This window comes from Falco naumanni, chromosome 13, assembly GCF_017639655.2.
Source record: "Falco naumanni isolate bFalNau1 chromosome 13, bFalNau1.pat, whole genome shotgun sequence".
NCBI classification, from domain to species: Eukaryota; Metazoa; Chordata; class Aves; order Falconiformes; family Falconidae; genus Falco; species Falco naumanni.
In genome coordinates, this window is record NC_054066.1 from 15,425,406 (window position 1) to 15,450,966 (window position 25,561).

The following is a 25,561-nucleotide window of genomic DNA, read 5'->3' on the forward strand; positions in this document are numbered from 1 at the left end:
TTTTCCCAGGAATAGCTTATTATTACGACAAGTACGACTGCATTTGTAAAGGCCAGGTGAGGATATCACAGTTAAAATTGAGAAACAGAAAAACAGAACTAGAGTATCCTGCTGCTTTAATAATGCACTCTACATACGCAGAGATCTCTTTCCGAGATTTCCTCCAAGATGCTGATTAACTGTTTGATGCTCCATTCCATTTTGAATACAAACTGCTACCGATTAAACACAAACTTTTTCATTCCACTAAAAACCATACATCCAAAGTTCTTTCATCTAGACTGTTGCAGCTCATCATATTAAGAAGTCACACAAAACTATCAAAATCTTACAAAGGTTAAAAAGACATTACCGCTTGCTTTGTAAACAAAACAAATCCCCTTATTGTAGGTGAACATTAGGTTAGCTTAACTCTATCCCTTTTCAAAATATTCACATGGACTATTATTTGCCTTTTTGCAGATAGTGAGCAAACCAAACATGAGCCTGCAGAATGCCTTAACAGCAAAGGAGGTTAACAGGAGCTGCATTAGCAGAATCACAGTCAGTAGTATCAAGCAAAACTATTATTACCCTTTTCCTGGCACTTCTAATAAGGCATTTGGAATACCACATTCAGTTTTGGGGCTTCCAACACGACAAGGATGTTGATAACCTAGAGCAAGTTCTACAGAGGTCCATTAAGATGGTGAGGGGGCTGGAAGATTTGCCCCGTAAAGGGCACAGGGCTTGTTTTGCTTTGAGAAAAAAAGTTTAGTGGAACCTAAAAGCAGCTTTCTGGTACCTACAATGAGGTCACCCATAAGACAGATCCAAGACATAAGAAACTGAAATAAATTAAAACACGGATTTCGATCAGAAAAAGAAAAAAATTTCACCATGAGGATACTCAAGCACTGGAACAGATCAGCCAGAGAAGTTTTGCAGTTGTCACCCTTGGAGGTTTTCAAGGCTTAGCCGGTTGGAACTCTTTCACTGACCTCACAGGTGAGCCTGAATTATTTTATGATTTCAAGATGCTTAGAGTTTAATTTCCACCCTGCCTTGGCATCAAGTTTAGCTGACATCTATAATTACAGCTATTATTCTTACTTCCTCTTTTGCTTTCTTTTTAATAAAATAAATTGGCAAAAGGCCTTAGAGGACAGCAAACCAGTCTGTCTACATGCAAGACACTAAACACATGGGCATGTGCAGATAAGTGGGGAAACCACAGATCAGACCAAAGTATTCCAGCTACCATTACTCGCTAAGTACAGAGATCTGATCTGTTAGCCCCACTGTAACAGTAAGATGCTCCAGATTGAATTCCACCTCCAAAGACAAAACATCTATTATGAGACAGTGTTCAGTGGGGGTGGGGGTGTTTCAACATCTAAAATGAAATTATTGTGGCTACTTCCAGTTCAAGCTAAACAGCAAACACTGCTTAACTTCTCAGATTTAAAATTATTACAATACTAAAACACACCCTACACAATAAAGGGGGGGGGGGGGGGGGGGGGAGAAGAATGTCACAACTATTTCCTTAGCAATACACTACTTAATTAGGCCAAATGAGATTTCTACCAGTGATTCAAGTTTCAGCACCCATTTCTCAAACACAAGCTATCCTACCTACAGATGGCACTACAGATCACAGCTAATTGCTTAAAAAGACTGCTCCCTCCTGTACACATACTTCTTACACGATTACTAACTTTAAAAGATCTTGCTTTAGATTTGTTAGCTACTTGGCCACTGCAAACCTAAAACTCAGTATTTAATGCACATAAGAAAAAGGTATGCACCTTTTGCCCTTTTCAGATTTTATCTGTATTCTTTTCTTTTGCTAGTTCCTAGTACTGAAAGGATTAACATTCCTTTCCTGCTTATCACTCTCGTGAATCTTTTTTTTTTTCCCCCTGCCTCATCACCTTTTTGTACTGGAGATTAAAACAAATAAAACTTTCAAATAAGGTTCCAGGAAATATAAAGTATGGGGGGGGGGAAAGCAGATTGCTGTGAACAGAAAAACTGCAATCTATAGCTCTAACTTTCTCCAATACAATACCTGTAGGGATTACAAACTGTAGTCTTCTGATCAAGAAGTAGGAAGGCAAAAGCAGAACTAGGCTATGTCCCATTAAAAGTCCTCAGGCAACCTAAGCTTGTATACCACTATTCTATGTATATACACAAGCACACATTGCTAAAAAGTCATTCCCAAAGTCAGCTGTGTAGAAAGTTCTTGTAATACAATCCTTAAATCACTTTAGGGGAGCATTATATTCCCACTCTCAAGCAACTCTCACATGTACCATCAAAGTGTCAGCTGGAAGAATACTCATTTGGCCCAGAGAAACTACAGCAAAATATTAACATAAAAGAAACAGGGCAGAAAGGTATTACTTCCAAGACTAACAATTTGCAAGCAAGAAAAAAACCCTGTGCTATTCTTATCACCTACAGTCCTATCAGCCTGGCAAGCAACAGAATAGAGCTAAAACAATCTCAAAGTACAACCAAGTTAGCATATCAGATGCACCTGGTTAATGAACTAATATTGAACTAAGCAGCAGCCTTGCACGTCTAAAAAGAGGCATCTTCTATTAAAAAAAAAACCCTAGTGAACAAAACCCATTACACACTAAATTCAAGTTTACTCCAATCTCTAGTAAATTTCAACAAGCAAAATAAATCATCACACACATGCTATATCAAAGCTGTTACGCCCTTGCGTTGAACAAAACCAAATATAAAAAAAATGATCTCTAAACTACCTAAAAAAGAAGCATATTATTGTAACCAAAATGCATTAAGTTTTACAGGATAAACGTTCATTTTCATGTACTACACAAAGCAAGTATATGGAATATAAACTGGCAATATGTAAGAATTTCTCCTCCTATTTTTTATTAAATTTCAAAACATTGAGGGAAAAGTATTGCCTTGCAGGTATATGAAAAAAAAAAGTCACTTTAGAAGAAAGAATTAAGGTTGATAAAATGTACAAGATTCTAAGTTTACATACCAATTTTCATATATATCTGAAAGCTAAACTAAGTCATTCAGGTATACTAGAAAAAGCAAATGAAAGCTACCACTCTTCAAAATTGTCCACCTTTACAACCATAATGCAGAAGCAGTTTTCTAATGAAATAGCTTTTAACATTTACTGTAGGTGACTGTGAGGCAAGTTTGGTTTCAGTTTCACATAAACTAGGATCAACGCAAATACATGCAACTGCGCTTTTAAATACTGGCAGTAGATTTAAAATCTGACCTTCATATACTGAATGTCAAACAACTGACTGACTTTCACATGATACTCAAGACAAAATCTGAAGACAGCTGGCTTTTTCATAAATGTTCAAATCTGGGCCACTTAGAAAAATAACAAAGTAATCCACGCTGTATCAGGTTCTGTCAGGTAACACTGCATACCATAACCACCAGACTACTGGAGAGGTAGCTGCGTTATCTAGCAAGTAGTTCAGCTGAGAACATACACTTTTGTCTATGGTGAGACTTACCAAATCAGGCCATTCTTCCTTTCAATATGTCATGGCAAGGTCACTAACAATGTGCCTGTTGTCATTGGTACATTGGGTTGGCCAAGCCCTTGTATTACTGGCAGTCTATAGCACAAGACTAAAAACTAAAGACACAACTTCATAATTAAATTACACCCTTATATGCATCTTTACGTAAAATGTACAAAGATCCAGGGACAACATGACCCTTTATCTGGTAAGTTAGTGTTTCTTATTGTGGACATTTGGCCACAAAATAAGCAAACTTTTACAGGATAAACTTTCCAGGTTCTGGAGGGGGCCAGGAGGAGAATAATCACTAAGCTTGGATTTAACAGTATGCACCGTTCTGCACTTCAGATTTCAGCAGGTTTCCCCTATAGGGGAAGCACAAAACATTTGCTGCAGCTGGATCATGGTAACACAAACCTGCTAACAGTAGACACTTGCTTTGCAACCCCAACTGCTAGAATTAGGAACATGTTTAACAAAATGGTTTGGTAGAGACATAAATCCTCAAGCCCACTACACTGTTCCAAGGTGTATTAGAGGGGGGAAAAAACCACCAACGTTTAAGACAGTTATGCTGCTTTTAAAGACTTTCAATAAGGGAGACTGCCCATGTACAACTATTCTGGTGCTTAGTAAAACACTTACGTTTTTGCTAACCCTATTACTATAGCATAGGTCTAATATATGTTGTATAGGCACAAAATATTATCTTTTTTTTTTTTTTACGTTTGCCTGCAAGTACAGGAAATCTGTTCCCCAGTCAAGTGTACAATTCTTTTAATTAAGCAGCACCAAATCTTTCCATCGGTCTTCATTTCATTTCAAGCTTTACATCTGTCTTGTCAATCTCTTCTAGGCACTTAAATCTTTATACATCTTTTTTGCACCATACTACCTTTAAATTTGACAGTATCTCCAGCAATGCCTTATGCAGCCTAAGTAGAACAGAACAGTTTTACGGCACACCCCTATATCAATAAGGTGTTTCTTTTTGTGTATTAGTGTAAGTTGGTTGACTCACCTCGAGATCTAAAAATGACCCAGATCTTTCCTGGGAAACCTCTTCTTAATCATTCAGCTTCTATTGGCGCTATTTTAGTACAAAGTGCAGGATGCACTTTGGTCCTGCTGAACTACAGCCTGCCCATTAAGTAATTTAACTGCTCAAGGCTTGGTTCCAGTCTTAGATTCTTAAGCAGCAACACACCACCATTCTCCTCCCATGGTTTAATTTCTAATTTAATCAGGGTATTTTCACTAACAACTCAAACTAGGATGCATTTTTTAGAAACTTCAACTGAATCGTTATCTCAAAAGGCAGCCTGTTAAACCACGCCAAAAGTTTTACTGAAGTCAGAATTTACCACATTCACTGCTTCTTCCTACCACAACTATTACCACCTTAGAAACAAACTGCTTGACAAAACTGTTATCAACAACTAAGCTGGCTATTATTTGGCTCCTTCATCACCTTCAATGAGCTACAAAAATACTGCAGAATCATTCCCTGTACCTGTTAAACCTGGATCTTCCTTTCCTGCCCTACTTCTTTATGCACCCTTTTTAAAAGACAGCGTTTGCCCATCTGCAGTTTTCTGGACCTTCATCTGTCCTCCCTGACTAAGGGCATCTGTAATGACTCAAATTGCCTCATTAAGTTCTTTGCCCACGCAAACATGAAATGTATTAGCACCAGCTTATTTCAAAACACCTCAACAGACAAAATAAATTTTGCCTATCCATGCCTACCCTATTGCCTACAGGTCATTTTGCTCCTGCCTCTGAGAGACTCCCATTTCCACCATACCTTCAGAAAGGTAAGTTCTACAGCTCTAAGCCTAAGATTTAGATGATGGCATACAAGTAAATAGCACAATGGTGTTTTCCATACTATTTCTTATATATCCTAGTGTTACTCTGTTTTCTCCAAAGAGGACAATTCTTTGAGAAAATTTTCATTAAGGTGACTACGATGACAGTGGCCTTCTCTATGTAATTTCAGGCAACTAAGATTCAAAAGAGATTTGCAATTTATGTTTTCTAGTGTACAATCAAGATTCACAAAAATCAAAGGAAAATAATCTATTTCTACACTGCACGTTCAACCAGACTTTTAAGTCCTCAGTGTTCAATTACCTGAAAAAAAAAAAACTGAAAAATATGGTATACCTAGGCTGCTCATTTTTTTCACATAAAGAGATTTTAATGACTGCTCGTAGCAATATAGAACTCTTGTCCCTGGCTAGGCTGATCTTTTATCTACTAGCCATTTTCTATTTTCTGAGAGAACACAATGCAACTCTTTGATTTCCTCTATAATTTCCTTTACGGCATTTCTGACACATTTCATACTAGCTTCAATATGACAAATCTCAGAACAGCTACAATAAGCACAAGATTTTTTTTTTTTTTTTTAATTGCACAAACTCACTAGCACATCACACGCTTACATTCTGCAGCTAGGTGGACTTTCTTACACAGTCCAAACAAAACAGCCTGTGATAGAGTTCACTCAGTAAGGCATTCTAATCACTTTATCTTGGCTGCGTAGTACAGGCTTTCACGCTTCCCTACAGGCTGTAGCACTAGTCCTTTGGCTGATGTCCACCAGCACTCTTCCTGAGTTCTATTGCCGTTGCATGAAAACAGGTCCCCACAGTACACTTCTTTCACATTACTGAGAAACTCCTAAACCTTTCCAAATGCTGTCAGTATTGAGGGCACACTTGAAACAAAGTTCACCTCTTCAAGGACAAATAATAGGTTTGATGCAAAAAAAGTTCAAGCAACGTTGTACCTAACTTAGGCAAGATCTTAAATACAAAAATATACATCAACATGCATTACTCTGTTCAGTTTTCTCACCCCTCACTCATGACAACTGGATTCATGTAGTTTTCAAAAAAAATAAGTCCTTCAAGAACACGGCTGTATAAGTAGCAGAGAGTTTCTCATGAACAGACCAAAGAGTTTACTATCAGAAAGATGTAGCTTCAGATTTCCCAAATTATTAATGAAGTAGTGACTGAAGAGTCATCAGTATGGATGAGTACGAGCATACTAAGCCTGTCAGCAAGGTTTCAAATTCAGAGCATAAATCCAATTTAATGGTCACTTAACGGTACATTTGACAAACAAGTTTATAAATTTTTGACTAAGCAAAATGGACATAACTGTTATTAAACATTTCAATAATTAAATCCCCTATGACTATTGATCTTAATAATGTTAAGTTTTCTATGTAAATAAATATTTTATAAAATTAAGGAAGGGTAGAAAACAATGTTGAGCTAATAGTCTCAACAAGAAAAACAAAACAGACATTTCTGTGTCATACCTCTACACTCGGGCTAAGGCTGCTTGGCAGTGTTTCTGATGTCACTGTTGTGCTTGGAAGGCTGGAGAAGTCCCAGGTGTTCACAGGCTGTATTGGTTCAGATGGCTGAGAGTGATCAATGCATTTTGGATTGTCCAATAAGGTCACTTCATAAAATTCTTGAATATCTAAAGATGTGAAAAAATGAAAAGTTAGGCTTTATAGTTACTATACTATAACATTCTGATTTTAACAACATCTTCCTCCTGCAAAACAAGTAAGATACTTACTATATCTACCTATTACAAATGAAGCTGTATAAACCATATGAGAAGAACCCCTCCCCACAGGATACACAGCCCTCTTGCTGCACCCAGTATCTCAGAGCCTGTGTGTCCCCACCCACTTTGGGCTTCTGCCACTGACCCCGGTAGCATGATCTGCAGCAGGAACAGCAGAAGCATATGGAATAACTGCAGTGGAATAGTGGAAGGGATGGGTGCCTATACTTCAAGCTATGGTATACATAATTTCAGCTAACGTAGCCTTTGGTTAGCTGAAATCTACTGTTCAAGGTCTTTTTTGTGGTATATATTAAATTAGGACAGAAACAGAAGTACACTGATGAAATCAGCAAGAGACAGAAGTTTTAAGGAGTTAAGAAAAAGGAGATTGATCAGGATGGGTCATACCCTGCTTTTTCAGTCTAAATAACAGAAATAGGATGAAACTTACCAGTATGAATTGCAAGTCATACTTATGAACTAATAAACAGTGTTTTCTGTAAGTCTGAGGACTCAGCTGAAACTTCTGGGTAACAAGAATCTAGCTGCATTGTTTTTTTTAATTGACATCCTATCCTCTACATGAAGCACTAATAAAAATAGCCCAACCTAAAAAAGCATCAGAGATGTTTCTATAAAGTATAAACACATCAAACTTGCTACCACAATTGTAATCACATCCATAAACATTCACACTAAAAAAAAATAAAAATAAAAACTGGGAAAAGGCATAGGCTAGGGGAAGGGCAGACAAATTAAGAAGTTGCCTTGTAAAGCTTTTACTCTCTTCTACGTAAAAATCTGCTAAACAGGAGTTGTAAACTCCATTTTTAGTTACACCAACTTCATAGAAGACAAACATAAGACACAGTGAGCCCAAGAAGTAAGACCCTGCCATGAATAAGGAGGACTAATCTGCAGAAACCTCTAGCTTTTCAGTAGCTGCTCAGAGTCAGTAATAGAGCACAGTAACTAATTCCTTTATAGAGCTGCACCACAAAAGACCATGCAAATAAGAAAAGTCTTACTGTTGCTGGTGTTCCAGTCTTAAGGTAATTTTTTTATATATAGACATTGCACTCCTGCTTTCTACCAGTTCAGAAAACTACAATTCTTAAATTCCATTTGTGTCTTTTCTCTGAGCAAGAGTCAAATTCCTATCAACTGCTTACATTAATTTTTAAAGTTATACTTGCTCTTAGCGCTCCTGATTGGAAGAAATAGCAGTGAGGGCTGCAGAAGATGTTAAGTGACCTAGATACACAGGAGCAAAGCAACCTAAGAGATACAAATTGCCTTTAAATCTATCTTTCACATTAGCTCCCTCAGTTGCAAATTTGTCTTTAGCTGCATTAACATTAATACATCAATCAAGCACACCAAGTAAAGATTCCGCTTCCCCCCACTCCTGATAGAGAGTACTTTGTATATTAAAATAGGCAGTGGTTTAAGTTGATTCTACAGCTGCAATCCACAGCAACCAAGCCAGGAAGATCACTGTATTATTTATGGGAAGGGGTTGTTTGTGCAACTGTTTTGCAACAGAAATCTAGGGCACCAATTCTCAATTCTGCTACTATTCTTCTAAGTCCCTGCCAGCGGAGGTAGCCATTTATTCATACTGCAGAATCACTTCTTTCAAGAAGCGTATTATTTCCCATACATCTTTCTCCACTTCTCTATGAAGGACACCACAACAGACTTACTATTGAGATGTCAGAAATATATACACCACATAATATGGGAATTTGTTTCTGTTTATCCTGAACTTGTTCCGAATCCACAAAAAATATCTCTAGGAACTAGGAACTTGGTACCTATATTGTAACATCTACTTTTAGGAAAAAAAAAAGAAACCGACCAAAACCAACCAAACAAAAAAAAACCACGTTCATTTACATTTTTACTATATAGAACACAAACATTAATATTTCTGAGTACAGACAGGCACTTTATGCACCCTGAATGCATTAGGTCCACAAAAAGTGAGTGCTGTACATCTACATTTTTTAAAGCCAGAAACTAAGGCCATAGTAAATTTAACCTAAAAAAATTCTTCTTCTGGTCTACTGCTAAGTATCAGCTCAGAAAAATATTTCGTTATATGAACCCAAATATCTACTGAAGTCTTATTAATCTGTGGATGCATTATTAGCATATGAAAAGTTCTAATATTTTCCCAATTCTTACAAATAGCAGGCAGTAAAATACTAATTTTTTAGTTATACTTGTTGTAGATTCCCTCTTCATGCTAGATGTGCTTTTTTCATGTCTCAGCCCCTTCCTCCCATATTAATTCCAAGACAGATAATATCCCAAACCAAGTTACAGAAAACTCAGTTACAGAAAAATAATTCAAATCAGCTGTCACACAACAGTAAAAGAAAACACAGATGGGAAACATTTCTAATTAGAAGAAGAACATTAAAAAAACAGCTGACTGATTACTTAAACAGCAGCAAAGTTTCAGGGAAGCCGAAGTGACAAAAAAATGAATGGTAGGCAACAAGAAAAATCATCCTGACTGCTTACAAGTAAAACCACATTAAATAGCCAAATCAGTAATATGTTTGATGGCAACAAGAAAGGTCTATACAAAGCAAGTGACAGACCAAGAGTTTTGAAAAAGAGGACTCTACAAAATTATTCTTCTTAATTTAGTAGTAGTGTGAAAAGCTAAGCCATGGTGACAAATATAGTGTTTTTTTCAGTATTCATTACAGCAGAAGTCAACCAACTACACGCAGTTTGCTCATATATTATTCTTCTCCCCCCTTCTCATATTCTCCATTCATCTTAGTTTTGTTCTTTGAACAGACTCATTCACCAATGAAGTGATATACTAGAAGCTAAAACTGCTCACTCTTAAAGCAAACAAGAGTTGTCTACCAAATATAAACTGAAATCCAAATGAATTTCACAAGGGAGTTCCAGGCTCAAGAAAAACCACAACACAGTAATTAGAACAGCAGAAGCAAGCGAATTCTTACATCTCCTAAATTAAGTATATTTGATGGCACTTCAAGAGCCTACATCACTTCTGGCTACAGAATCTGCCTTTGAGGACAAGGATTCCTACTAGCAACATGACACCATTCCTCCAGACAGATTTCTTCCCTGCTCCTTAGAAATCAGACATAAGGCCTCTGCTTGCCATTTCTACTGGTATGTGGAGTGTCTGATACTGTTTGCTACATATTCAACAGAAAGGACACTTGTAATCAGGACAACTTAAGATCAGTGCATGTTCTAGAAAGATTCAGTGTCAAGCCAAGCTCTACACATACACCTTTCCTACTGAAAGGAATATGCAATTTTAGTAGTCAGCTAGTAAAATAAAGCTGAGCAGAACTATTCTCTACATTCACTTACACATGAACCTTTTGATAACTGTAACTGTGTAAGTCAGAGATGGGATATCTGTAATAGCATTTTCTTAGGGGAACAGTGTAACACCATAAACAAGGAGTTGACATTGCTCGTAACAGGCCACAGGCCTCATATTAAGCTAACAACCAGGCCTCTAGGCTTGTCTTGGCCTGTCTGGAGCTTTGTTTTAGTTTGTCCAACTCTAACAGCAATTATCTAAAGACCGTGTGACTTACCAAATTTGTATAGCTTTTACTTAGCTTTGGACAATTGTGTGATGTGACACCTATTTTTACAAATATTTACCTGTAACATACACACAGCTTATACCTAAGTAATATTTAAATATATAAATTTTATATATATTCCATACACATTATATATAATATGTGTAAAAGCAATTGTCCAAAGCTAAGCAAAAACTATACATAAGTACATGCACACACGCTTATTTGTATATACAAATAAGACTATGTGCATATGTATTTCTGTAGCTAATAGATATCAATAATAAACAGTTATTCTATAGGGAATTAATCACCTATGACCTCAAAATAAAAAGCTGCATAGAGGAGCACAAGCACTGAATGGCAGCAGAGGCCTAGAAAATAAAGGCACAGGGTGATATCAGAGTTCTCAAGCCTATAAACAATTCACCAACTGCTAATTACTGGTCAAAGGAAACCAACTTTCAGAACTGGCAAAAACAGTTTGGGGAATTAACAGTACTAAGAACAAGCATCCAGCACCTGCAAAACACACTGAATATACAAGAAATTCAAATGTAACACAGAACTGCAAATAAAGAACGAAGTACAGAGTATGTTAGCAAACAAAAATAACCTCAAGAAAACACAGTTTTCTTCCTCAGTGAGGAGGAAGAAACCATCAACACCATACAACTCCACAGGAACAATTCCCTGTACCACTCAATCCCCCATTCCCTGCCCATATTTTAGTATGTTTTGGCTTTCTAACAAGTATTAAGCAACTCGCTGTAATTTTTTTTACATGTTGTTGTTCTTTGGTTTTCTGATATCGGAGCTTTAATGTTGTGGTGTAGAAGGTTAATCACTAAAATTTCATTAGTTTTTTCTACTTATCAACCTGAAAGGAGGTTGTAGTGAGGTGGGTGTTGGTCTCTTCTTTCAAGTAAGTAGCAACAGGACAAGAGGAACCATCTTCAAGTTGCGCCAAGGGAGGTTTAGATTGGCTATTAGGAAAAATTTCTTCACCAAAAGGATTATTAAGCACTGGAAAAGGCTGCCCAGCGAAGTGGCTGAGTCACCATCCCTGGAGGTATTTAAAAGTCATATAGATGTGGCGCTTAGGAACACGGTCAGTGGTGGACTTGGCAGTGCTAGGTTAACAGCTGGACTCAATCTTAAAAGTGCTTTCCAACCTAAATGATTCTATGCTCCCATGACTTTTTTTTTTCTTTTAATTGAAAGAAGTCCTTTGATGATCACAGTAACCTACTCTTCTTTGGCTTTGCATTTTTCACACTTTAAGCATCTTGACCATTTGTGGGTTATAGGTAGTTTTTCTAAAATAAATGCCAGGAAATTCCAGACAAGCTTAACATTTCATGGACTAAAACACACACATTTACTAAAACAGACCACACTGGACACTGTGCATGTGAAAGAGTGAACTGTTGCCCTTACACCGTACACTATAGAAAGTTGTAAACTGCTACCACAACACACATGAAATTAACAACCACATTTGTATATGCTGTATTGATTGTATCCTCATTTGAAGAGTTTCAGTTTTAATGTATTTAACAGCTTTGTGCATGAGCAGGAGTTAATTTAGGAATGCCATGTTTGTTTTGTTTGCTCATTTTTTTATAAACTCTAAATTCATATTTTGCGCTCTAGGATGCAAAGGGGGTCACCTCCCTCAACCTGCTGACAACACGTTGTCTAACACAGCCCAGGATACTACTAACTGCCTTTGCCGCAAGGGCACACTGCTTGTTCATGTTCAACTTGGGTGTCAACCAGGACCCTCAGGTCCTTTCCTGCACACCTGCTTTCCAGCTGGGTGGCACACAGCATCTCTCAGTACATAGGGTTGTTCCTCCCCAGGTGCTGGACTCTGCAGTTTTCGTTGAACTCTATAAAGTTCCTGTCAGGCCATTTCTCCAGACTGTCAAGGTCCCTCTGCATGACAGCATAACCAGGATTTACGTGCTCCAGCTGTACAGTTAATTCTGCACTGACATTGATCAGGTATTCCCTTTTAACAGATGTTCAACGGCAGAACAAAACAATTTCATCCAATGTCAGAGTCAGCAAACCACTAGATATATTTGCATCAACATACAGCTGTAACTGCACAGAGATTTCAATACCAGCTTTGTTCAGGAGAACCTTTCAGTGCAACCCCATGCTCTCTCCGGCTTACAAGCAACCAAGGAGCTTATGAACTCTTTCAGAAAATGACTTATTTCAGCTTGGTATTTCACTTGAAGATCCATCTGGTCTGCCTCTTCTCAGGCGTTTGCTCATCCAAATACAGCACATGCAAATGCCTGTTTTTTCAAATATGGGTAACTTCATAAACAAACAGGTCTGTTAGGAATTTGACTACTTGTACATTGTCCAGGAGTATGTGTAATGCCATTAAAACTTAACTTCTCTAATTCGGGGGGGGGGGGGGGGGGGGGGGGGGGGGGGGGGGGGGGGGGGAGCAGAATCTGCCCTTCTTTGGGCTTCCTGCCAAAGCACCTGAAGCACTGAAAATTTAAGTCTTAAAACTACTAGGAAGGAAAACTAAGGTCAACATGTTATTTCAGTGCAGGGCAGTTTCAGATACATATGGCATACGCCAAATTCTTAGCAGCCCTGCATAATGAATGTATAGACAGAACGTGAGGAGAGTCACTAGCACTGTCAGAACTAGCAAAAGAGTCTGCCAATGCTACAGACTTTCACTCTTCGGGTGTAAAGCAAATCCTACTAATTCTAAATTTCAATCCTGCAAGCTTGCTTCACCTGCTATATCAAGCTAAGAATATCCATTTAACACAAGTAAACCAAGACTTGAAAAGTATAAGGTTAGTGATCAACAAGAAAATACAAACACAAAGAAAAGCTTCATAGTAATTTACCAAGCCCATGACAAGAGTCAACTAAGCATTTGCTTTGTGTGTTTATTGGTTGTTTCATGTCACAGCATGTGCATCCAGTCAAAAATAAATGTTTGCATTCATACTATGAAAAGTGAAACCCAGCTTCATTCAGAACCCACGTAAGCCCCTTTCAGTGTTGGTTGGTTTAGGTTTTTAAAGGGGGGGGGGGGGGGGGGCACACAATCAAAGTTTCTTAAAAATGAAAGGTACAAGCTGCAGTGCAACTTTCTCACCACACATCTTCTCTTCTACAAGGTCCTTTTCTATAAGCCGCAGCATCCAACAGCTCATCCTCAGCCCTTCCACTTATTTCAGTAACTGTGTCCTACCCTTTAAACCTCCCTTCTGCACACACTTCCTTGCTTAATCAAGTTCCAGGAAATGCTAGTTTCCACTTCTAACACAAATGTTCCTTGATTTGTGCTCAGCTGAAACTGCCCTCATCTAACCTTGGATCTTGCTGTTTGCTTTTCTTCCAATAGCTGCTTTTTACAGTCAGACATGTTTAACTCCTTGTCAGCGTGTCCACTTATGCTTTCCAAAGTGTTCATCCATGTTTTCCCCTTTGCTTACTAATCACTCCTTCACCATATCTTTATTCTGCCTCTTCCCAATTCTCTTTCAGAAACCCACAGAGTCATCTTCTCCTCTATGTTCAGAGCTAAGGTAGGAAAAACTTTAAAAAAAATTAAAGTTGTCATCACACAGCCAAAAACTGACATAACAATCTTCTGCTGTCCAAACTCTTTGATTTAATACCACCTCATGCACTCTTAAGTCATCAACCTAAGCCTTAAAAAAAAAAAAAAAAACACCACCACCACCCACAAAACAAACCCAAACTAAAAACTCCCAGCTATCCACCCCCTCCAAATATCTCAACCCCAGTTCCAAATCAACAGCCAGTATAACAACGTACTACTATTTTTTTTTTCTTAAAAGGATGTATTTACTACTGTCTTTAGTGGTAACAAAAAGCTGTTGGGGACAAAGGAAGTGTTACTGTTAAGTCTTATTTGTAGGATGTCCCCTAAACAGTGTTAGTACAGGACTGATGAGGTTTGTCTTCAGACAAATGCATTAAAACCAAAACAAACAAACCAAAAAAAAAAAAAAAAACTCACACCCAAACATCCAATAACTATTTTTGGGATGAGTTCACTTAGCACTCAAAGTTGAGCTTTCATACAGGTGCATAGCTCTTAGAGGAGACAGTACAAGCACTGGTTTCTTTTACCAAAGGTAAACTCATATTCTCCAGGGTAATTATCTGCACGAGTGGCAACACAAGGATGGGTGGCACAACATACCAGCATCTCCACCAGCGATAACACTTTCACATTTCCTGCAGCCAAATTTTAACACAAGTTTCTCAAAACAGGACTTAAAATTTGCAATGCTTTTACAATGTGTCCACAAGTTTTCCTTACTGCATCTCTGTCTTAGACCGACCTTTTAATTTCAAGCCCAAGACAGTCATCTTTTTTGAGGACATGGCTGGGAAGACACTCGCACATCAAAAGATTCCTACAAAGGCTTTACCAAAGAGCTCTAAAGCCTCCCCTAATTTGGAGAGGGAACATGAAGCTAAGGAGGTTATTCTAGTGCGAGCCCTACACCTTCTGTGGTCTCTTACACTACTGCAGATTTGGCCTAGTTATAATTCAGGAAGCCATCTGTGCAAGGAGACTTCGAATCAGCTGCCAGAGTTCCATTTCTTTGAAGATTTGTTCCACCTGCACCAAAACAAGCACCATTCTTCAAAATGCAGGCAACCAGATGCACAGCAGGCATGTGGCATTCCAGCTGCAGATCTGGACAAGGCATTCCACCCTTGCTGCTGGGATCACCATTGAAGATTAAGACCAAATATCCTCTCTTGTGCTTTCCCCCTTCCTCCACACTACCCAAGCACTAAAACAAAGGTTGAGGGAGATTAGGAGCAAAGTCAGGTACACAGCAGCATAAGAGAATATAGGCATCAGAACTAAGGAACACAAGTGTAAGAACACAGGAAATAAAGTGAAGCAAGGACAGGACAAAAGACAAACTTTTCCAGAACCTGAAAACTACACCAATTATTCCAAACTTCAACATTCTTTTCAGCTCCTGGATGAATTTATTGACAAAGTTTTCTTGCCAATAGCCCCTTTTAATGATAACTTTTTGAAGGGAATACTGTAACTGATAAATTCTGTAGTGCAGCTATTCAACACTGAATACAGTCAGTATATAGACCACAAGGATAATCTTTTGCCACAATACTATCTATCTGCATACCAGTAGCTACTCAACTTACATGAGCCTTACTTGCTATTTTAGGCTACCAAAAGCAGCACCTAATCCCAAAAATTCAATACATTGCACTGTCAGGCACACATGTAATGCAGCATAGAAAACAGTTCAAAAAGCAAGCACACAACCCCAAAACTTTCTACACTACCAAACTCCACTACATACATACAAAACCGCAAGTCATTCTTTAAAAAGGAGAGGCAATAAGACCATTTCACTCATTATTATGTTCCTTGAAAAGGAAGATGTGAAGTTCTTCCAAAAGCTGGGACATTCTGAAGCAACCACAGACTACACAGCAGAAGCATACTAACAATGACTGGGTTCACACTGCAACCACCTGGACACCAACTAAAATGTTTTACCTTCCCCCCACCCTGGAAAAACAAAAGTACATGAAAATAATCAAGTACTTAAACACCTTTGTAAACACAACCCTAGGTCAAATCTCTCTGAAACTGACTAACCTTTGCATGTTTCAGAAGACCATATAGTAAACATAAACATAGTGAAAAACAAACACACACCTGAAAGTTGCAAGTATTCACAGATGTTTCAGTCTCAAATATGTGCAAAGAGGTTGTATTACAGAATTTCCAGTCGGGGGGGGGGGGGGGGGGGGGGGGGGGGGGGATGGGGTGGGGGGGTGGAAAAGTTGCAAAAATGTAGCAACAGTAAGGCTTCAATGTGAAAACACCGGGTTTAGCATCTGCAACAATTTCAGCGGTACCCAATACAACACAAGAACCAATTCTCTCTAAACTCTCCTCTAATAACAAAAAAATAACCAAACCCCAAAATAATATTCATTGACTGTCTAACCAGATCCTCAACTTACTGTCAAGAATTTCTGGATTCTTAAAGTAAACATTATTCTATGAGTCTGAAAGAACATGTAGTGGGGCTTCAGTAACATTTAGAAAATGGGAAGCAGTTCACAAAGTAGCCTTCCTTAAGTTAACTGAAGAGCAGTCCTGACAAATATCCACAACTAAAAATTCTCTAGGCTTGAGCTGATTCGAAAAGTTAACTGTCATCATGCCATCTGCACTATTAACTAAACCACTGAAATAAAAGCTGATATTGATGCTTCCCCAAAAGCAAGTACTTTTAGTTTTAGTTATGAAGAGCAGCTTCTGCTTTAACTGCTTGATTTTAATTTATCAGGCAAGCACAGAAAATATGTCAATGCTAGCTAATTGAGAGGGAGCTAAGAGAGAAAGAATGTCTACAGAGATGCCACACACAGCTCAGAGAACTGGAGCCACATGCCATCTAGCAGCAATGTGGTCAGTCCACTCTGAAAGGTAACAACTTGTAGGAATGCTGACCCAATCCAGTCTACTACAGTCTAAAATCTTGGGTTGTTTTCCCAGTTCAGTTCAGAAAGCCAGTGTGGACAGAGCTGAAAAAGCTGCAGCATATGTTTTATGTTCCCAGAAGTTACAGCCCTGGTCAGTCTGCTGATATACACCTGAACAGAGTTTACCTTAATGCAACCATGGATTTTATCAAAATTTCAGAGACAGGACTTCTTTTTCTGGTGTGTAACAGCATTTTTAATATATTCTGTCCAATTCATAAAGCTCACTAATCCGAACTACAGTTAAAAAACCCTTAATGATTACCAGGATGGAGCCTGTTATCTGGTTCAGTAAGGACTACTGAAACCACATTATTTTTCTTCAAAATTTCCTACACTGAATATTTAGTGTATAAGGACTAGCCAGTGCGCAACCAAATTCTCAAGGTGGATCTTCATGCAAAAGGACTCCAAGTGAAAGAAATTAGACTGCTTACACACACGAATTCAACACTTTCAACCTTCCCTAACCAAATTTGTCATTTTATACCAAAAAGCCTTTATATACACAGTTATAAAATAATATATATTAAAAAATAAAAGAAAACCACTTGAGACTGACAAGGCAAGAAAGAAGACAAGAAAGTCAGTACAGCCAACTCCATTGCCAGAGTAAGTAGGGAGTCTTTTAGAATTCCCTTTTTCTGACACCTGCACAAAAGGAGTTAGTTATTGTCAGGAAAAGGAATATTTTTTGAAGTAGTAAGCTACTTCATGTTTCTAGCTATAACTAGTAATATTTTTAATTTCAGAAGACTATTTTAATATGGTTGACTACAGCATGCAACACATTAAAAACAGACTTTAATTAAAACAAACAGATTCTGTATATAAACGTGTCTGTTTCACATGTTTTTCCCCTCCATTGTTAGACTTCTGCTTGCAAGTGTTACTCCTCTGACATTTTCAGTAAGATAAATACATCACCTATCTGCACCTTTATCTAACCTGTACCTTCACGGTGGTAAAAGTGTGCTTAAATTACAAGTAGGACTTATCTGCAGAATTATTACTATGCTATTTGAAAATAAGTATCATATTCTTTACCACAGTGAAATTAAGCCTATTTTATGCTTCCATATGTGGATATGTTACTTTGGTCTCTTAATAAACTGACTCACCAATTATCAGAATATCAATAACAAGCCATTTTACCTAAAGCCAAGACATCATAAGCCAGAAAAGATACCACACAATTCTGAGACTCTACAATAGGAAATTTACTTAAAACTGACACTATTCTCAAGCTGATTTTAATTACAGGCTCTTGGTATTCATTTAATTCAAGTACCAGACATCATTACACTTGGCTGGTTGAAGGAACTGCAATGGGAAAATACCACATTACAGAAGACGTAAAAAATAAAAAATGGGATTTTTCCACAGACTGTTTTAAGGAGGTCACATTTGGTTACCAATTCTGTTACTAATGTGTTGTTCTTACAGTTATTTCACTTAAAATGTAACACTGACTGTTGCAATGTCAATTTCCTAACACTGGTTGTTCACACTGACTAGTTACTGCTCTAATTGAAATAATTTAAAGCAATAATTATATATTTAAGAACCAGGTCATGTTTGTAGATTACTGGACTAAAATTTTATTGATAGAAGTAAGAGAAGAGGACAACATAAAATAGGCTCAAATGAGAAAATACCATTTATTCTTCAGCATCCAAATGGAAATTCAGGAAAAAAATTACTTTTAATTCCTTCATGTGTATCTAAATACATGAAGTACTGATAAATTCTGTAGTTTTGGGGAACAATTGTCCCCATTATAAACCCAAAGAAATATTTCTGTGCGTAATGTCTATTTATTGCTTGAAAGAACAGAATTTGATTGCCAAGTTAAAAATTATACTAAAAAAAGATACATGAAGTTGACAGCAGATTCTGACTGCAGCCTTCACAAAAATTCTCACCTACCGTGGACAGGCAGGTCTTGGATATAGTGCAGTAACTTGGCAGAAAAAGCAGAAAATAAATGATTTTTTTTCTTTTTTAGTATTTTTTTATAATAAAAACAGAAACTAAAAGCAGCACGCTTTCTGGAAGAAGTGTCTATAGGAGAAATAACTTGGTAGCTGAGCTCGAAACTTTCTGTCAGAACAGCATTGGCTATTTAAGTTGGCAACAGATCACAACTTCTCTAAAAGACACACTTAAGTCAGCCATCAAGCAATGTGAAACGCAGTATTATTCCAGGTAAGCCTAACCTGAAGCACAACTGAATACTTCATCCAGCCTGCTCCCAGGTCCTCATGGAAAGAGGACAGGCAGGAGCAGCCTCCAGGTCATCCCAGTAACTTCAGCCATCCTCCAGATCACATCTACTCCAGTGAGTCCCCCTACTCTTTACCCCCACCATACAGTAATCACACCATAAAAAGATGTTTCCAGGAAAACAATAGCCAGGAGCAGCCTGCCAGGAACAAGAACACACCCACCCCACCCCCCCCCCCAAGCAGAAAGAAACAGGTTAACGACTTAAGTTGCTAGCATAAATTGCTTGGAAAGTACTAGCCTTCCCTGTTTCCACCTTTCACACACTTTGGGAACATACCCATACACTCTGTAATAATCATACAGCGAACCGGTAAACGCAAAGTTAATGCAGCCCAAGAAGCAGGGCACCTATTGTGCATGCATTGGTGAATTGAACTCAACAAAAACTAGGGTCATATGGCTGCAATGGACAACTTCTTACAAGACCAAAAAACAGGCCACGGTGCCCAACCAGACAACAACGCGTTCCTGCTTTCCGCTCTTGCAGAATGAAGCCAGCAGACACGAGGTTGCCTGCTATTTCAAGTTTACTACTACTAGCTGTAGTTATTAAAGCAATGAAGATCCATATGTGGATAAGAGAAGAAACTGTCTTACATGTTAGAATATCAAAGGCTATCTTACTCAATGAAGGGGAAAAAACAAGAGTACTTCAAGACAGTTTTAAAAAGAAACCACACATACACATGCATCCAGAACCAGAAAAATAGTCAACATCAAATTTTTCCAGATGAAAATGAAGAAGTGCAACTGCAGTGCTTCTAACGTAAAACTTCCATATTCTGATCCACAAATGAATGAATCCCATTCGCACGTCCCAAAAAGATCATGGCTGGCTTTTCACTATGGAATTGACTACCATCAACTGAGTATTGAAGTGAAATGCACAGTTCCTGTAAGAAAAATATTTCTGTAACTGACCTATTCTCATAGCTAACCTGCATGAACTCGCATCATAAAGAAACCACCACCACAATATTACTATCTTCTGAAAACCTACATAAGAAGATGAAAAAAATGCTCCAGAAGAAAACATTCCACACGGAGCAATGCATGTTTATGTTTTGCCTGTCCCTGTGTTTCCACCACAACACAGATTCAAAGAAACTGTGGTACTATAAAGTAAGAGGTACACTAGCCATACAGTAAGACAGATCACAAATTTAGCTACAGTGTTTTTTATTAATACAATTCAGGCATAGGTTACCTTGCTATCAAGACAAGGATGCAGAACTTCACAAGTTTTACTCTTGAAGGTAAACTAACAAAACTCTTTCATTCATTAGCTGTCATATAGTGACAATCAATCAAAGAGAAGCCACATCTCACTACCTCCCTGCAGACATTTCCAAATAAAGTCAGCATTCTGCAAGTTGTATTTATGCTGGGGGTTTTTTTTCCCAAACAGAAGCGCAGGAAATTCAAAATCATATATGAGTAGTTCAACAATACTTATGGGAACATTTTAAGTGACGCATTACAAATACTCTAAGCTAAGAATCAGTAGTGCTTTCACTACACTTTAATATGCAACAAAGGAGAAATCACTGCAGTATTCCCTGAAGCATTAAAGGCTTCTTCTCATTAACTTTGCACTTCAGATATACGCTTTATGATGTTTTTAGCGATTCTTCAGCAGGAACATACACCTGAATCCTACCTTACACTAACACCATTTCAATTCATTCATTAACCTGTTACAACTCACGAAAAGAAATAAAACCTTGCTCCTTAGAAACTGTTCAGGTGAATAAAGATATGTGGAAAACCAGTCTAAAGTAATCTACAATAACATGCCACAAAAGGAAAAATTGTACGGCAGTTTTAAGCGGTTTGGGCCAGTCAGAAGCGTCAAGTAAAGTAAGCATATGATACAAGTGAACTGCTGATCTGTAACAGCACGTGTGTTACTATGCAAAACAGAAACACAATGGCAAAAAGCACATGGCTTCTAACGCAAGGACAAAATACCTCTTCTTAACACTGCAAGTGACAGCATAAGCAAGAACTGACAGGCTTGAGCGCAAACTGAAAGAAGCCAGCCTTTACCTATCAAAGCCTGGAAAAGGTTACTTTGGAAGATGCTGATGACCCGCTCTATGGAGTTTCGCAGCTGCCGGTCCTCCGCCTGGCTCAGCTTGGAGCGGTATTCCTCCAGGAGGCGCAGGGCTCGCTGGGTATCTGCAAGCGGAGACCAGAGACACCGATGACCCCGGCGCAGCAGGTAGGAGCAGGGGGGATGCACACGCCGGGGACGCCACAAGCCCCCGCGGTCGGGACCGCCCCAGCCCAGCCCGGCAGCTCCTTCGCTCGCAGCCGGGGGAGCGCGGGCGGGACCGTGCCCCTCGCACCGCCCGGCAGCCGCCCCTCCGCGCCCGTCCCGCCGCCGCGGCGGCCGTCAGGCATCGGCAGCCGCCGGGCCCCGGGCGTGCGGCGCTCACCTTGCTTCCTGACGGGCATGGCGCTCCGCAGCCGCGCCGCTCCCCCGGCGGCGGGGGACTCCGCCTCACAAACTTTGAGCCCGACTCAGGGCGGCGCGGCGGGGGCGGCGGGGCGGATCACGGTGCCACCCGGGCGCGGGGCGGGGGAGGGGGGGCGGCAGCGGCGGCGGTGGCCGCCCCGCCTGACCGACCCACCGACCGACCCGCCCGCGCACCCGCCGGCCAGCCGGCGAGCAAAGCGGCTCCGCTCGGGGCTCCGCCGCTGGCAACCGCCGCGTCGCCTCCGCGAGAGACGAGACGGGACGGGACGGGCGGTGCGGCGGGACGGGGCCTGGGCCGGGACCGGGGCGGGCAGGGCTGGGGCGCTCGCGCCGCCCGCCGCCTCCCGCTCGCACTGCTCGGGAATTCCAAACTTTCTAGCCAAAATGGCGGCCTGGAGGCTGTGGGGAGCGCGCCCCCCCCCCCCCCCACGTGACCGGGCCCGGCGGCCGTCCAATCAGGGCTCGGCTCGGGGCCGGTACCTAGTCGGCGGGGCCGGGGGGGAGGAGGCAAGGTGAGCGCTCGCCGCCCGCCTTAAAGGGGCCGGCGCGCGGCGACCTGGCCCCGCCCAGGCCCGCGCGGCCCTGCCCGGCCCTCAGGACGCCCGCGAGCTGCCGCCGCCGCGGGGCGGCCCCGGGAGCGGAGCGAGCCCTGCAGAGGGCCGAGGCCGGGGGGTCCCGCCCAGCCCCTCGGCGGCCGCCGGCGCAGCGCGCGCCCCCTCCCGCCGACCGAGACGGGAACCGGGCTGGGACGGTCCCAGTGGCGACACCCGCCCTCGAGCGTCCCCCGGCGTGAGGCGCCCCCCGGCGCGGCGGGGCCGCTCTCCCGGGCGCACGGCTGGCGGGGGAGGGCGGGACAGCTACAGGTGTACCGCGGGGCTACCGGGCCGTGGCGGTGATCCCGCCTCAGGTGCCGCTTACCCGGTATTCGCACCGCTGGCGGGAGCCAGTGGGCAACACCGGACTGAGTGACCGCGTTAGCCCCGGCACCGCGAGCCCCGGCCGGATCGGCTCCCGCTGCGCTGCCGGCTGCAGCCGGGGCTGCCCCTGGCTCCGGGGAGCCGGTAGCCCCGGTACGTGAGGCACGGTCACGGGGCGGGCGGGGGATACCTGGCAGCCCGCCCCGGCCGGCGCGGCAGCACCGCGCCCCGGCATCCACCTGTGGCTGGGGTTTGCTTCCCTCCAGTCATCCTGGCAAAGGACGTGCGAGGAGGAGAGGAAGGGCTTACTCGAAGGAGGATAAAGAAATAGCTTTGCCGCGGTTAACAGAGGACATAAGGTTAACGTGAGGACATCCCGGCAAAAGCATGGGAAGCCTTGCTCATTTGGAAGTTCAAGAAACGGGCCATATAGGCTGGCAGCCTGGACGGATTGGAGCCAACAGCTTCTCTGCGTGAGGGAGAGGAGACAAAGCATAGAAATAGATGACTGGGGTAGAAACATGCATGAGGTAAAAGGTCTTTGCAGTATATTCCAGGTGCCCACTAAAGGGAAAACATACAGGAAAAGCGGTGAACTTAGAGGCAACTCAAACGCTTGTACTGAGGGGGAATAACACTTATTTCTCAATCAGATGGACAATCAACCAGAACCTCAGATCTGAAACACTTCAAACCCTGTACATATGTGCATATGAGAGGCAGAGAGACACTAGGAAGTTCAAAGCAAATCCTGCTGATGTGATTTTTCTTCAATCCAAGTTAGCATCTCCATTTACACTTGTTTGTTTTAGAAACAGCTGAAAATGTACAAGAGCTTGCCCCGGGTACCATAAAAAATTCTCCTGGGCAACTCCTGCAAATCCTCAGTCTAAAAATCAGGACTAGATTTGGCTGTGGCAAAAGTCCTAATCTTAAAGAAAGCTTACACTGCAACAAATCTAACCCAGACCTAGAAAAGGCCTCTCCCCTCTCTCTCTGTCCCCCCTCCCCAATACTCCCATGTTTTGTACTTCAATTTGCACCAAGAGTTTCCCTTCCTCCCACAGCTACGTACTGTGAAACAGTTCACATATCATTGAAGAAAACAGAATATACATTTAGTGCTGACGCACATTTCCCATTTTCCTCTTTTCTAGTTGTATTTTCATACTTTCAGAGTTTTGGCACTAACTGGTACCAGTTCATGTATTTTGAAATGAAAGCATGCTAAGAAGGAACGTTGGCAGAAGCCTCCGTCATCTGGCCTCATCAGTTTTCACTGTTTACAACAGCAATAAATGTACTCTAAAGGGGCCATAGTTCTCTTGATGTCAGAGGAATATATATACAGAAGGAGAGGAAGAAACAGCCTAAATTTAGCTAGCAGAAAGGAGACATCTGCAGCAGTTAGGTTGGTTTTGCTGACTGACAAAAATGTATTATTACAAAGCAAGAAAAGGAAATTTGCAATTAAAGGAACCACCATAAAGAAACTACTTTTTCATAAACAAGATTTGATGTTTCCGAGGCTTTTTTATTTTAAATAAGAGATAATCCCATTACATACGGTCATTGTACTGGGGACAGAGAAATAAACCCATATATAATACCCTGAGACAGCATTTCTGACTTGTTACTAATGCTCCAGGAAAAAAAAAGAAAACATCAAAGAGGGGGTCAGGATGACGGATCAGCAAGCCAGGAAGCAATTAGGTGAGCCTTATTGTACCTCAGAGAGCTATGTTGGTTCCTGGCACTTCTGTTTCAGTTCTGGGAGTATATTTGTTGATTGAAAGTGGTTGAATCTGAAAGCACCATATTAAACTTCAGTATATGAAGTTGTTTTGAAATTCCAGTGCATATAGAAAATAACCCATGAATGGAAAATGGCATTTTTACTAGCACATTGCAGTAAGAGTCAGTGTTGCAAAACTGTCCTGTATTACACATGATGTTTTTCAGGCTCCAGTTTTCAGGAAATTGTGTAGTTCCCTTGGAGGAGGGGAAAACTGTGTATGAACCAGAGCATCGTTTATGCCACAGCTAAAGCAATATAATTTAAATCAAACCATTATAGGCAGCATACAGAAAGGCTTGTACTTAAATTGTGACTGGTGTGGTCAGCATACAAGTCAGCATTATGCTGCGCTCAACACATCCTGGCTGTGCTCCAGAATGACCCTTGGCGTAGGAACTCCTACACAATTACACGAAGCAGCAGCCTGTCTCTGTTGTAGCCTTCTTGGCCCCCGAAGCAGCTAAGGATCTGACAGACGACCTCCTCTCCCCACCCTCAGATCTCACTGTTAAAAACCCTACTTTTGCAACTGCTTGCCAGCAGCCTGCGTGGGATGCTCTGCGTGGGACCATACCTCTGGCAGGGGCAGGCAGCTTGCTACAATGCATGTATTGCACTGCCTGTTGAAGGACACGGTGCTCAGGGGGTATGTGCAATGTGGGAGCAGGCAGCTTTTGGTGGCAAGGAGGCCAGCACAACACAAGCGTGTTGGCCAGATGTGGAGGAACTTCCATAGCAGCCACCTGATCCTAGATCTTGCCATTTGTGCGTATGGAGAAGAG

At 41.0% G+C, this 25,561-nt stretch overlaps 1 protein-coding gene across 14 annotated transcripts in view; it reads right to left on the minus strand.

Annotated features, from left to right (window-relative positions):
- Positions 1-22,454, minus strand: part of DLG1 (discs large MAGUK scaffold protein 1) — a 163,198-nt gene extending 140,744 nt beyond the window's left edge. For 5 of the 14 annotated variants that reach the window (XM_040612671.1, XM_040612670.1, XM_040612687.1 and 2 more), the window contains exons 1-3: positions 22,024-22,452; positions 21,632-21,763; positions 6,865-7,031 (exon numbers count right to left, since the gene is read on the minus strand). In XM_040612671.1, coding sequence (XP_040468605.1) covers positions 6,865-7,031; positions 21,632-21,763; positions 22,024-22,042 — 318 coding nt within the window. In that variant the 5' untranslated portion in view covers positions 22,043-22,452. Of the gene's footprint in view, positions 1-6,864; positions 7,032-21,631; positions 21,764-22,023 lie in introns of all 14 variants that reach the window. The other 9 variants (XM_040612683.1, XM_040612669.1, XM_040612665.1 and 6 more) reach the window with 3 other exon arrangements.
- Positions 22,455-25,561: the final 3,107 nt, after the last annotated feature.